Below are 15,522 nucleotides of genomic sequence, written 5' to 3'. Positions count from 1 at the left end.
GCTCCTCGAAGAAGTATTACTTTGGATACTCTAAATCTAAAATAACAGTGAGCAGAACCATACCTTGCAGTCCAAAATGTTTTGGGGGAGTGCAGAATTCTCTGGACTCTGGAGCAGACTCAGTTTTTCCAGAATAGATTGCCCAATCCATTCCAAGCCCAGGCTCTGATGCACCAAAGGGGCAGCAATACCATAGGCTTCCAGATGCAAGATGTGGGTGTAGCATGGCCAGGGATAGTTACGACACACTATGCCCACCTCTCATTTATTTATTTGATTTCTATACCAGTTTCCAAACTCAGCTCAGAACCTCCCAGAAAGTAGCAAGTCCTGAGTCTAGTTTTAAAATGCTTGAACCACACCTGGAAGTTCAGGTTCCAACCAGATTTTGGTTGTGGTTAAACTTCATTCCACTATCTACACATAAATTATTATTTTGCATGCTATATTTCTATGGTAAAGTACCCATCCCTGCACTGGCGGAGGAAGCCAGTCAGTGGCCCCTCCCTGCACCTGATGTCAGATGCAGGGGGCATGGCTTTGCTCCCAAATGGGGCCACATCACCCTGTTTAGGAGTGAAGCCATACCCCCTGCATCTGACATCAGACGCAGGGTGTGTGGCTGGGGTGGCAGGTGCGGCCCGATTGGTGGCGGCCCAGGTTCTTTGAACCTGTCCGTGCAATGGTGGCTCTGCCTCTGCATCCCTGGCTCTCCTCATGTCTTCTGGCATTGAGAGGCAGGAGGAAGAGCAGAACTGGAACAAAAATGGGGAGGCTGGAGTATAGGAAACAACCCAAGCTATTAGAGCAAGGATGAGTGATCACCACAAATGCACACATGCATACATAATTTGTAGGGCTAATTTCAAAATGTTGCTATGGCTACTAGGATGTACTGGGGCCCCCAAAAACAAACTAAAAAAAAATAATGTTTAATGTGATGTTTACATTTAATTTCTGGTGGTAATTCATTTCTTAACTCCTTGGCAATTTATTTCTTAGTAATACCCAGTTGCAGATTACCTCACAGAGTTACTCTCAACATTAAGTAGGGACAACAGCACATAATGGAGGGTGCTTATCAGGTGCACACTGTTTTAAAAACAGATAGGGACCATGGCATAATGAATTCAACATAATACTTATTTATGATCCCAGGAAAAGAAGGAGAAAAAGATAAAGAATTGAGGAGGGGATGATCCAGAGAATGCGAGACATGTGCTCTGATCAGAAACAGAAAGTTAAGCCCTGTAAACTGAGTATGAGATATCTGGAGGCACAAAGAGATAGATGAGACCTATACTTAGTAACACTGACTGAGACTTCAAATTCTGGGTTCCGAAAACAAACAAAACAGAAAAGCAGAATTCTGCTGCAGTCAACACATTACAGTATATTCTGTGATAAAGGACATGTTCTACTGCGCAAGACAACTGCAGCCCCATAGGTTAGGCAAAGCATGTCAGCAGATAATACTGACCAGGTTATTGAAGACCCTGTTCTCATTCATATGCCATGTGAAAAGCAGAGGGGGATATTCTCACTAGAAGGGTCAGGACCCTCCCATTTCAACCAGTATATATACAGTATAGTATTTATTATGTTAGGATCAAAGTTAGGCTGGCATTTGAGTAAGGAGGAAGGTTGAGCCAAAGTAGAAAACATCAGGGAATAAATGAGTGGGAAAGCTGCCACCATCACTTAAGGGGCCTTAGTCAGCAGCAGTAGCACGCAGGCTATCATGGGGAGAACAGGTTGGGAGCTTTTATTGTTGGTGTTTAGTTTGCCTTTATTTCCTTTCAGAATTGGAAAGGAGGACTCGGTGCTCTTTGCAAATTCTTCCATCCAGCAAATAAGCAAAGCTGAGAGAACAAATCAAACCCAACATCTGAAGATTTATCCAAAAGCAAGATGATTTAATTTTACACTTCAGTGCCAAGGTATGCTTTCAGCTGGCGACATCTTTCACCTGAGAAGACAGGAGTTCTAGTCACGTGGTATCCTAGTTTAAAGTGTCAGCATATATTGGGTGAAAGAGATGAAGGGCAAATTGCTAGCAGGGCAATCCTATTTTTTGAATTATGGCTGCTAGGTGGGACAGGATTGCTACCAGCACAAGGGAGTTCAGGGCATGGTGGGGAAGGAGTAAAATTTAGTCAGTATTCTATGCTTGCTCAGGGTTTAGTCCAACTGCCTGGGCCAGCATTATGCCTACAAAAGAGGAGACACCCGTTAAAACAATTCCATTAGAATAAAGCAAGAGTCCATTTGGAGAGAGGCAACTACCCTTCATATGTCAACCCCACAGCCATATTGGAAGATAGGATTCCAACTAACTCAAGAGCCCATCCAAGCACTCCATCAGGAGTATAAAAATCTTTGCACATAAAAAGGTGGCTTGTATGAGAAAACAAAGAAAGAGTTCCTGCTGATTGGAAAGCTTTGTAAAAAAAAAAATTTAAACCCAGCACTAAGCATCATGGACTCTAAAACGACTGCTGATCCACTACAACCAAGACCACTAGAACTAAAACCAAGTAGTCATTCATTGTTCTGCCTACCTGTGTCACAATGAAGGTCAACATTCAAAGACTGTAGACAAGCATAAGTTATTGAAGTCAGTCCTGCATAAATCTAGTGAATATCCAAAACTACAGAAATAAATCCTTAATATGGATAGTAATCTAAGGGTCAGTGTCGACATTCACCAGATACATTTGGGTTTATTAAGTTTCCCTTGTGGTCTTTGACAGTCTTTTAATTTTGAATGTTCATGAAACACTGAAATCTGCACAGGCATAAAATGGAAGCTGATGCTCCTGCAGGATGGAAAAAGAAATGACCTCAAACTGATTTCATGCTTGTTATACAGTAACATTTGCCAGTTGCTCTTATGTCCTGTGTTGTGTGTCTTACAAAAAGTATAATCACACAATGTGTGGGGAAGAAACCCCAAAGGCTTTCATTAACATATTTTTGATGGAGTCAATGGTTCATTTTCTCTCACTTGCTTATTATGGATCTCTGCCTTAAAACTTCATAGGGATGTAATTAAAGTATATATAATAAATAAGTTACAAACAGCTCCTGGGCAAAATGAAAACCAGAATGTTTTGATTTCTGATCAAAAATGAACACTCATTTGACATTTTCTCATTTGACAGATTCCATTTTCCTTTTCCTCTCCTCCCCACCGCCGCCCTCCACTTTTTGGCCATTTAAAAAGTTTGTCCTGAACAGCTGCTCTGATCTGATCCAAAGCACACAATGGTGCAGATTCAACCATGTTTCTTTTTTACCTAGGGAAATATCTGGATTTAGTAAAAATGGAATCCTTATTCTCATGTTCTTTCTTTAATTATGTCTATGCAGCAAGAAGAGTCATCAGAACATGCAAATCCAAACACTACTTGGCCATGATGTCTTTGGAAATGGCTAGTATGTACCAGCAGAACTTTATTTCCAAACCAATGTTTGGAAAGCAACATTTTAGTTGTGTAATAGACTGGAGAAGTTTTTTTAAAAACAACAACACATAAACCATTTCCTATGAGATGCTACCTCCAAATCCTTCAAATTACAAAATAAACCTACATTTTAATAAAATAGGGCAGAGTGTTTTTGCTCAACACTTTGAAACATCACACTGAAACATCACATTATTAATTTGTCACATCTTTATAATATACTTGGAACCTGTTAAGTCTCATTGCCTAGTCCCACCACCTCCCATGGAATACTTAATGAGAGTAAGAATGCTCAGAAGCATTACCAGAAGTATTAACTTTAGTACGCCTGTGTGATTTTTTTAATGGTGTTTTAAGCACTAACAGCACAAATTCAACAAAGCAGAGAATTTGAAAAACATGGAACAAAAAGTGTTCTTGGAAGAAAAACCTCAGAAAGGACAAACAAGAGTCGAAGACTATACAAATGAACAACACAGAAGAGTGCCAAGACTTTTAGTGTACAACAGAAGATGTCATGGAAAACATTACATTTTAGTAGATCTTTTAATATAAACTGAGGAGTCAAGAAAGACAAACCAGATTTTTTTTTGTCTTTAAGGTGCACAGAGTTGAAAGGTTGTTGATCACACCAGCACTGCCCACAATACAAATGTATGCTTTTTCTGTCCTGTGAGGTCTGATCCAATCATTTTTTTGCAGATTTATTTAGCTTGCTTTGGCTTGACCAAGGAGCCCCAAGCCTCTCACTAGTGGGGATGGCTGTTAGAGACAGGGGTGGCATCAGGAATCCACCCGATCTGCCAATGGGCTGAGGACCCACACCCAAAAGGAGACCCACCTAGTTAACCCCTGGATTCCCTAGTGCTGGCCTCCACCTTCTTGCATTGGTAGTAGTGGCACAAGTCACACCACCACTGCTGTCCCCTGCCCTCTCCATTGGCAAATGGGCTTTCACCCAAAGGCTCCTGCAATGATGGAGAGACCTCTGGGAGAAAGTCCACTGGCCAACTGGGAGTGGCGACAGGAAGAGTAGCACTGAGAAGAAGCTCCTCTTCTTCCTACCTTCTCCATGAATAGGAACATAGGAACATAGAAAGCTGCCATATACTGAGTCAGACCATTGGTCTATCTAGCTCAGTATTGTCTTCACAGACTGGCAGCGGATTCTCCAAGGTTGCAGGCAGGAATCTCTCTCAGCCCTATCTTGGAGAAGCCAGGGAGGGAATTCGAAACCTTCTGCTCTTCCCAGAGCGGCTTCATCCCCTGAGGGGAATATCTTGCAGTGCTCACACATCAAGTCTCTCATTCATATGCAACCAGGGCAGACCCTGCTTAGCTATGGGGACAAGTCATGCTTGCTACCACAAGACCAGCTCTCCAATGAATGGGAGGACATTGCAGTGGCTCTTCCTCCTCCTCCTGCTTCTCACCCTCCAAGAAGGAGAAATATCACAGATGAAGAATCCCTTCACACTATTTGTCTATGGAGCTTCTAATCCATTGATCCAGAATACCTCTTTGCCCGACTGCCAAGGCTGAACCAACCAGCCACTATGAGTAAGGGAGGAGGACCACCCCATCAAGCCCCTCCTGTGAAGATCATAATTGCCTAGCTGCCTGTCAGCAACAGTCCTGTCCTCCTGACCCAGACATTGTTATCTGCTCTGCTGATGGATTTTATTCCATGGGGTGGGAGATTGAGATGCTGATGGGGAGCGCTTTGCCACAAAAGCCATCTAGGCTAAAACCAAGATACATAGAACCTGAGTAGACATCAGGCACAAGCAAAGGCAACCTGCTTCCTTTTTTCTAGGGTGGTTTATCTACATGTAGCCCACCCCATTCAGATTGTAATCAAACATTTTCTTAAGCTGTTGAAGACCTAAATGGTAGAAAGGCAGGGTTAAAAGTGGGTCCTTGTATGAAATGATTCAAGACTATTGTTCTAGCCCAGGAGATCAGAAGGTTTGTCTTTTACCCTTTCATCCAGTTCCTGTTTCATTAGCTGGTATTTTCTTCTAAATTTTGCATTTTCTTCTTCTTTATGGGTTAATTCCTCTATCAACTTATCACATTCAATTTTCATTTTTTCCACCTGTCGACGCTGAGCTTTTACCAAATTTTTTTCTTCTACAAGTTCTGCCTATTGAGAATATTGAGAATAAGTAAAACAAGGATCAAAGTTACATTTTTTCATTTAAATTCTCAACTCCTTAGCAGAATGTGCAATTTATTGATTTTAATGGATGAGGTTACATATCATTTTGTTTGTTTGAAAGAAGTCTCTTATTTCAAATCTACATCATATGTCAAATTACACCATAATTGCTCATCACTGGGAAGCGTTATTGCTGTATAATATTCTGCTATTACCTAATTCTATAGTGTGGAACTTTCCATTCCAATACTGGCTCCACAGAGGTTTTCCTTTGGGATAATCTGAAATCCCACTGCAACCATTAGCACTAATGTAGCGTTATCAAGCAGAGGAGGCTCAGAGAGATACCCAAAGTCTCACACACCTGAGGAGGTGGAGCTATGCAGAAGAGTCAGAGGGGGAGGGGCGAGAGCCACGGCCGGGCGGCGGCGGGGGGCGAGAGCCACGGCCGGGCGGCGGTGGGGGGGGGCGAGAGCCACGGCCGGGCGGCGGTGGGGGGGCGAGAGCCACGGCCGGGCGGGGGGGGGGGAGAGCCACGGCCGGGCGGCGGCGGGGGGGGCGAGAGCCACGGCCGGGCAGGAGGGAGGAAAGGCCGAGTGGCGAGGGAGGAAAGCTGAGCAAAGTCTCCAGGGAGGAGGCTGAGTGGGGGGGAAATGCTGAGTGAGGGTGCCTTCCATTGCCCTGCCTCTGGGGTGGGGAAGGCCGAGTGAGGGAGTGGGAAGGCCGAGTGCACTAGCACACAGATGTTCTGTGGGGGTTCAGCTTGTAAATAAGTAAATAATAGCAGCAGCAGCTGCTGCTGCAGATGATGATACATCCCAAAGCAAGCCTAATTAAAAGTCTGCTGGAAAAGGCAGGTCTTCGATGGCTGTCAAAAAATGGACAAGCTGGATGCTAAGCAGATCTCCCAAAACCAGGATTTGCACATCTTGAGAGCCACCACAGAGAAGGAACTCTCAAACATCACCACGACTCAAGCAGAGGAATGCACCAGAGGCCCTCTCCAGCTTATTTTATTTTAACAGGCAGATTCACATGGGGGAAAGGTGTCCTTTAGGTGTTCTGGTCCCAAGCTGTTCAGCACTTTGAAGGCAATAACCAGCACTTTGAATTGCATCTGGAAATGGACCAGAAACCAGTGCAGCTGATGTAACATGACTAATTTTAAATTGTACATTAGGTTATTAAAAACCCTCAAGAACAGGTATCTTATCCAAAGTTATTCTAAAATGCAACATGTTGACTACCCTACACAGATACCTTCAATATTCCAACATGACTGACCGCCTCCTCCTTTTCCTGGCTGAGGCGCTTCATCATCTCTTGGACATGTTGTTCATGTTTGGCTTTCACCCGTTGCAACTCTGATTGAAGTTCTGCTAACTCCTGCTGGTGGACATCTCTCTCCAGCTTGAGCTGATTATTGGTTGCAGCCATCTCTTCCTGACTAGACTCCTGATGTTTCTGGAGATCTGTCAAGTTTTTGCGTATCTCTTTCTTGGCTTTCTCCTCTTCTGCTATTTGGTGAGTCAGTTCAGCCCGAATAGCACTCAGATTTTTTATAACCGCTTGCATTTCTAGAAGTCTGGATTGATCTTTTTCATGGAGCATCTTAGCATTTGCAAGCTCCTCTTCCAAATGCTGTTTATCACTTTTTATCTGGCTCTGTATTAGGCTCTGCTTTTGTAGTTCACTCTCCAGTTTATCGGCAGTTTCCCTAAGATGCCTGATCTCTTGCTCAAGAGCCGTCTGCAATGATTTGGTTTCACTCAGCTTTGTTTCTTTACGACGCAGCTCCTCTTCTTGTTTGGCCCTCTTCTCAAGCACATCACTCAGCTCCCTCTGAAGATTTTCCATCTGGTGCATAGCTGAAAGAAGCTGACCCTTCGAGTCCTCTTTTTCTTTAAGGACCTACAATACAAGAGAAAGAGAAAGTGGAGTCATCTGGAATCCTATAATTGGGGGGGGGATGCCCTGAATTGCCATTGGCTGAAAACCTGACTACCAATGCGAGAATGCAGCGGGATCTTAATTCAGTGACAGGTTTCCCCCACTTCCATAGCACATGTGGAGGGAGCAACTTATACTGATCTTCCCTGCTTCAAGAATTGCTTTGTGCCTTCCAAAAATATGTCCCTGAGGCAGTGGTGGCTGGTGAGGGCAGCGCTGGGGGAGCAGCGAGAGGTACCTTTAAAAAGTTATAACCAGCAGTACCACTGGCACCTGCGAGCTGTTGTGAACAGTGGCACCCCACCCGGCATCCCATGGCTTCGGCACTCACCTGGCCTCTGCATATTTACAGAGGCCAATTGTATTGCCAGCAACACCATACTGACAACACAAATGGCCTCCGTGCATGTGCAGAGGCCAAGTGAGTGCCAGAGCTGTGGCAGCCACTGCGTGGGACACCACTGCTACAGCAGCTTGCAATTTCATCCTCAAGGATAAAATTGTAAAGGACCTGGAAGAACAGGCCCTGCTGGGAGTGAACCAGCATGGCTTCTGCAAAGGTAAATCTTGCCTCACAAACCTTTTGGAGTTCTTTGAGAGTGATAACAAGTGTGTGGATCAAGGTGATCCAGTTGACATAGTACACCTGGACTTCCAAAAAGCTTTCGAAAAAGTTCCTCATCAAAGACTCTTGAGAAAACTTAGCAGTCACGGGATAAGGGGACAAGTCCATGTGTGGATTGCTAACTGATTGAAGGACAAGAAACAAAGGGTTGGGATAAATGGAGAGTTTTCACAATGGAGGAAAGTAAGAAGTGGGGTCCCCCAGGGATCTGTACTGGGACCAATGCTTTTTAATTTATTCATAATTGATCTAGAAGCAGTAAGATGGCCAAATTTGCAGATGATACCCAACTCTTTCGGGGAGTGAAGTCCAAAACGGATTGTGAGGAGCTCCAAATCGAACTCTCCAAATTGGGCGAATGCAGTTCAATGTTGGCAAGTGTAAAGTGATGCACACTGGGACAAAAAACTCCAACTTCAAGTATACATTTATGGGATCTGAGCTGTCAGTGACTGACCAGGGATGGATCTTGGGGTCAGGAAGGGGGAGTGAAAATACAACTGCTGATATTATAATGCCCTTATACAAAACTGTGGTGCAGCCACACCTGGCATACTGCATACAATTCTGGTCACCACATCTAAAAAAGGACATTGTAGAACTGGAAAAGGTGCAGAAGAGGGCAACCAAGATGATCAGGGGCCTAGAGCACCTAGAGGCTAGGCTACAACACCTGGGGCTATTTAGTTTAGAAAAAAGACAACTGCGGGGAGACATGATAGAGGTCTATAAAATCATGCATGGTGTGGAGAAAGTGGATAGAGAGAAATTCTTCTCCCTCTCACGTAACACTAGAACCAGGGGTCATCCCATGAAGCTGATTGCCAGGAGATATAGGACCAACAAACAGAAGTACTTTTTCATACAACACATAATCAACTTGTGGAATTCTCTACCACAAGATGTGGTGACAGCCAACAACTTGGATGGCTTTAGGAGGGGTTTGGATAACTTAATGGAGGAGAGGTCTTAATGGAGGAGAGGTCAACTAGCTACTAGTCGGAGAGCTACAGGCCACCTCCAGCCTCTAAAGGCAGGATGCCTCTGAGTACCAGTTGCAGGGGAGTAAGCGCAGGAGAGAGGGCATGCCCTCAACTCCTGCCTGTAGGCTTCCAGCGGCATCTGGTGGACCACTGTGTGAAACAGGATGCTGGACTAGATAGGCCTTGGACCTGATCCAGCAGGGCTGTTCTTATGTTGTTAAGTGCTGCAGTACTGCCGGTGATCACTTTAAAAAATGATACCCCTTTGCTGCCCCCACCCCACCCCAGTGCTGCCCTCGCTGGCCGGCACTGCCCTGAGGGCTGCACAGCCCTAAGGGACATTGTTGGAAGGCACAGAGCACCTCCAGGGGCAGGGGAAAATCAATGAAAGCTGCTCCTCCTCAAGTGCTGCATCCTTGCTTTGTTAGTGTCAGACACTGTACAGAAGCAATGCTACTATGCTTAAGAGAAGTATATATGCCTCAAGTTTATGACATGGATTTCTCCATGAAGCAAAGCAACTGCCTAATTTTGCCATTGCCTGAAACAACACCAGTTGAAGCATACCTGTACCAAACAACTGGTTAACTGGATGGCAGGAAAGGAGGAGCAACTCCACATCGTGAAATCTAAATTATTTGCAGGTAATTAACAGAGGAGTTAAGTTCTCCTTTATATGATATTATTAATGAAATGGCTAGCAGTTCCCCTGTTATTTAGACTGTGGCTGAAGAGAATCTTTTTAAAAATTTATCTATAGAGATGTATAAATGTGCAACGTAACTGCCTAAATCTGGTAGGTTTCCTTATTATCTTTTTTGATGTACAGTCAAACAATATGCAGCCATTAACAAAAAGTAGTTATGGTATTTAATGTTTATTTTTATTTTAATATTGCTTGTAAGGAAAGGAAAGATTGTGCCGTCGAGTCGGTGTCGACTCTTGGCAACCACAGAGCCATGTGGTGGGGTTTTTTTAGAATACAGGAATGGTTTACCATTGCAGTGTGAGATTACGCCTTTGCTGTTGTCACTGAAGTGAGCATCCGCCTCCAGCACCTTCCTATATCACTGCTGCCCAATACAGGAGACTACAAATATATATTTACTAGGCACAGTCTAGGAAGCACACCAGCGGGGATTCAAACTAACAAGCTGCTTCCCACTGCAGCTGATAATGTTGCTTGTATACTACTCTTAATATTAAGATAAACAGAAAAAGCCTATGATAAATTTAAATAAATAAATGCATCTATCCTTTCCTAATTGAAACTCTTCTGCTCCCCATTTCAGATTCTGCATCAAAACTACTATTTATACTTGGTTAAACTCAGTGGTGGCTTACCTGAGTTTTACAGTCTTTACCAACAACAGCAGCCAGCCTAGTCCCTTCTTGGACTTTTTTAGTTTTAGTTTCCTTGTAGTATCACTCACATTTCTACAGCCTTTTACTTCCTCACAGTAGCTACACTCATTGGTCCACATCCAAAATAATGAAGTGCAGGTGCTGCTAACGCTGTGCTGGTGGTATTCGGGGGGGGGGAGCAATTTTCATCCATCTCCTCTTTCTTCTGAAGTTGAACCTGACTCCTAAAAATATGTCCCCAAAGGTCACACAACCCTCAGGGACATATTTTCATAAGTCAGAGCCAACTTCAGAGGGATCAGCAAAAATTGCCCTTCCCCTGTAGCACCAGCCCTTTGTTAGTTTGGATGTTGGCCGCTGTAAATATTTCTCAGCTGACCCCTCACCCTCAGAGATTTGAAGATATTGGTTATTTCAGGTTTTAGGTTTCTTTGTAGTTTTATCTTATCCAGGTAGTAAGCATTTAAATTCCACTCAGTGGAATTTGCTTTTGACAGAACGTAAAGTAAGTGAATGATTATTGCCTCCATACTTTAATTATAAAGTCTACCTGCTTGTCACACCTGGAATAGATCACACTTGAGCCTTTCAGGGACATAAGCAGCCTTTCACTGTCAAAGCTGCATTTTCTGTGCTGTTTGATTATTTCAAAATTGCTATGAAATGCTTAATTATTGCTTTAAACCCTCAATCTTCCAATGGCCATCTGCCACAACTATCCTTCTTATATGTTTTTCTCCTCTAGGGTGAAATCACTAATCTACAATTTTCACACCACTAGTTTTCCTCCCATACTTATTATCGCATCTGAAACGTGCTTTCTCTTTTCGTCTTTAGGAGGTTACTTCTGCTTCTGGACATAATTCAGGAAAATTTAATTGAAATGCTAATTGCTATTTTAATGCTAATTTTTCAACTGATTACCACAACTGAAAGCTTCACTGTATCACAGAGCTCTAAGTCTGTAAGGATTTTCATGTTAGGCTGTAACTCCACACTGTGGTCAAAAAAGGAATGGCACAAAATTGGAAGGGAGGGAGCAGATCACCCCCGAAGTAAAAATCTCCAGAGTGCACTGATGACCAATTAAAATTTGCTATTCTGAGAAACAATAGTGACCAGGAACTGCTATTTGGAATGCTGTGCTGCTATGATTAGTTAAGAAGAAAGTCAAAGCCCTTGAGAATTATCAAATGCTCCTTGAAAGCCCTATTCATCAGACCAGTAGGCAAATTATTAGGCTCAGATTAACGTTGACCAGGAACTGTTTGGCAGCTCTGCACACTTTACTACGGATGGGCAAGCATCATGATTTGAAGGGCGATTCGTAACACATCACCTGCACCTTTAACATGGAGGAGCCATCTTCTCTATATATAATTCTCGAAGATGTAGTGGTGGCTAATCCCATGTGCGGCAGCTCTTGCAAGAGTTCACAAGTGAGGGGAGGGGAAAAGGAAAGTGACGGCAGCGGGGAACACAAGACCAATGGACAGGCCAGGAAATGGTCAGGTGGGGAGAGAAAGCACCGGCGGCGGCAGCCACGGGGGGAGGGGGGAGAGAAAGAGAAAGCGGCTGCAGCGGCTGGAGAAAAGAGAAAGCGGCAGTGCTGGCTGGCGGGGTGGGGAGAAAGCGGCTGGCGAGGTGGCCGGCCAGAGAGAAGAAACACTGGAGGTGGGAAGAGGGAAGAGGAGGGGGGAGGACTGAGAACGAGGGAGCGTGGCAGAAAACGAAGGAGAACTAGAGGCGCCGATGTTCTGTGCCCAGGCCAACTAGTCCTATTTATTATTCTATGTAAACTGTGAGGACTATTGAAAAGCGCTTATAAATATTTATATTTGTCATCGTTGTGGACAAGATAGATATATGAATATGCATCTTTAAACACCCCTGTGCTAGTGTGTGGGGACCTGGGCCAAACAGCTTCCCAGAGAGTTTAATGGTTCGTATATACCATTATAAGAGCCAGTCACTTATCTCTCAGCCTAACCTACTTCACAGGGTTGTTGTGAAAGAGAAACTCAAGTATGTAGTACACTGCTCTGGGCTCCCTGAAGGAAGAGCGGGATATAAATGTTAAAATAATAATAATAATAATAATAATAATAATAATAATAATATACATGTTCGTTGTCCACACCTTACAACTGCTGCAGTAAACATCAGTGTAAATGCTCTTGTATACACTTGCAGCATAAGGTCTATGTAGATCTGCCTTTAAAAATAGCAAGAATAAAGAGTGCATATTTTATCTGGAGGATCAAAACTGGACAAGTTTCTAAAAACTGGCAAGGGGTGGGGGAGAATCTCAAATGCTTCGCCTTCAAGTTCTGAGCAGATCCCACCATATCAAAGCTGACAGCTAAAGGCACCATATCAAAGCTGACAGATAATTGTTTTTGAGCTTATGCAAGTCCAAAATTTGATCAGGCAGTGAAAAAAGCAAGTACCACCGATACCATGCCAACTACAACAGGGGATGATAAATTGCCTTCCTACCTTCCCCTAAAAATCTAAGAGCCCTGCTAGGACAAGGAAAGGGTCCATTTAGTCCTTGCTGATTTGCTCCCAAACAAGTGGTATCAGAACCATAATCCCTCTGAACATGAAATTACAGCATAGTACTACTCGGGTTATAGCTTTTATTAGCTTTTCTTTAGTGACTATTGTGTAGTGTTTTTATACCTTGTAAGTTACCTTGAGTTTTTCTATAAAATAAAAAGGTGGGATATTTACAAAATAGAACAAAACAAAACATGGCTATCATGGATAAGTAGCCTGTGATAGGCCTAGCCTAAATGAATTCGTTTAACCCCTTTCAAGCTAAGCCGTCACGTGGCTTAGCGATGATGATCACCACCGTCCCTTGTGGCAGCAAATTCCATGTTAATGAAGCCTTCGGGACATCCATAACTTTTCCATCTCTGTTCCAAAATGTCTGAGGTTTAACTTGTCTTTTGTTTGAATCACACCATTACAAGAAACTATACACACGTGTACTTTCAAGATTCTTGGACATCTTGAAATTTACTGAGATCCAGGATGCTCAGGTGATGCTAAGAATGCTGGCTTGAAAGGAAAGAATAAAGAAATCCCATACCAGATTGTTGTTCTCCGTCAACTGGTTACGAAGCTCCATCTGTTTTTCTACTTCACGTTCCAGTTTCTTACACTTTAGCTTCCAGTGTCTAATTGATTCCTGAGCTTTCAGTTTTAACTCCTCCTTCTTCTTCTCATTCTCTAGCCTGAGTATTTCCGATTGCCTGAATTCAGCTAGGTACCTCTCTGCTGCCTTGGTCGACTCCTCTAGCTGCTGAGACAACTCAGTAACTTGCAGCTCTGCAGTCCGGCACTCATGTTCACAGGCCTTGTAGCTGCTCTGTATCTCTTTCAGCTGGCCCAGCATCCTTTGCTGCTGGGCTTCCCTCTTTTCCAAGTCAGATGTTAAAACCTAGAAACCACAACAAGATATTTAAAAGATTGTCATTAAGGATACATATAGATATGTATAAGCCCCTGGTGGCGCAGTGGTAAAACTGCCGCCCTGTAACCAGAAGGTTACAAGTTCAATCCTGACCAGGGGCTCAAGGTTGACTCAGCCTTCCATCCTTCCGAGGTCGGTAAAATGAGTACCCAGAATGTTGGGGGCAATATGCTAAAATCATTGTAAACTGCTTAGAGAGCTCCGGCTATAGAGCGGTATATAAATGTAAGTGCTATTGCTATAGCTATAAACAGGTTTAAGGCTGCATCAGAACCAAAACATTTCAAGTGCATAGATAGCAACAGCTGTAAATTTTCAGCTCCATACAGCTATGCCCATTCAAGATTCAATTACTGATGGCTTCCCACAATTCCTTATGGCTTCCAATGAAATAATTGACTTGATTTATTATTTATTTATTTATTTAAAATATGTATACCTCGCCCCTCCAGTGCACTACTACTCGGGGCAACTCACAACAATAAGATAGACACAAGATACAATAAAATCAACTGAATTAACTAAAGTAAACAAAAACATTGTCAGATTAAAAACCACAATCATTATTAGGTTCAAATTAAAGGTTATTTTAAAAGCTAAAAACTGAAAGTTATAAAAAGCTAAAGAACCTACCAGATAATACTTTAAAAATGATGCCCTGCCAAGTAATTACCATTCTGCTGAAAAACAGATAATTTGTCTGCTGAAAAACCTCTGTACCTTTCCTGCAGAATCTCCTACATGTTGCAGAGCATTCTGGGAAGGAACTAGAAGGCATGCCCATGTTGCATGCTTGCTAGGCCTATCACATGAAGGTATAGTAGGCCAAAGAACACAGGCAACATTCCCCTGTGGCTTCACACCATAAGGCACAGTTAGTGATAGTCGAACTGTTTTACAAGGGAGTATGTCTGCCATGGTTGATCTCATTTTGGAACCGCTACCAGATTAGAACACAATCTGAAAATCACTGCTACAGGATTAATGTCAGGAATTCCTAACAAATTATGTACTGTTAACAATGGTTTTCCTAAGGATTGGTCTTTATCAACAGTTACAGTCAAGCTTTTCAAAAGTCGAGATACCTTAGAAATTTCAGCCTAAACTGAAATCAGATCAGTGCCCAGTATCCAGAGGAGTACACCATGGACACACCAGGAAGACATGTCCACACTATGGAAAGCTTCCCTAACTTCCCTAAGTGGTGGTGGGAGGGGGGATTTGCACTGTCTCCAGAAGTGCCCAAGGCACTCCACCTAAGGGCTATGTATCCTGTTCTTGGGTGATACAGGGCACTTCAAGAGGCAACACAAACAGTTGAAATTACTCCCCCTGCACTGTGCCCACAGGCACAATGGTAGTGGGAAAATTCCACATTGTGTGGACATCTCTTCCTGGCATGTCTCAGGTATGCTCCTCTGGATGTCAGCCTGTGTTACACACTAATGAAAACAATACTTTTTAAGTGAGGAGCATGATATAGCTTA

General features: G+C 43.3%; 1 protein-coding gene across 10 annotated transcripts in view; it reads right to left on the bottom strand.

Annotated features, from left to right (window-relative positions):
- CEP128 (centrosomal protein 128) overlaps positions 1–15,522 on the bottom strand; it is a 263,923-nt gene that overhangs the window by 171,428 nt on the left and 76,973 nt on the right. For all 10 annotated transcript variants that reach the window (XR_008313415.1, XR_008313413.1, XR_008313414.1 and 7 more), the window contains 3 exons: positions 13,652–14,002; positions 6,889–7,539; positions 5,449–5,613 (listed from right to left, as the gene is read on the bottom strand). Coding sequence is in view for 7 of the 10 variants with exons in the window: in XM_053284676.1 (XP_053140651.1) it covers positions 5,449–5,613; positions 6,889–7,539; positions 13,652–14,002 (1,167 nt within the window). In the remaining 3 variants the exon portion in view is untranslated. The remainder of the gene's footprint in view (positions 1–5,448; positions 5,614–6,888; positions 7,540–13,651; positions 14,003–15,522) is intronic.

Source organism: Hemicordylus capensis, chromosome 1, assembly GCF_027244095.1.
Source record: "Hemicordylus capensis ecotype Gifberg chromosome 1, rHemCap1.1.pri, whole genome shotgun sequence".
Classification (NCBI taxonomy): domain Eukaryota; kingdom Metazoa; phylum Chordata; class Lepidosauria; order Squamata; family Cordylidae; genus Hemicordylus; species Hemicordylus capensis.
The sequence above is the reverse complement of the archived record's forward strand: the minus strand, read 5'-3'. Positions and strand labels throughout refer to the sequence as shown.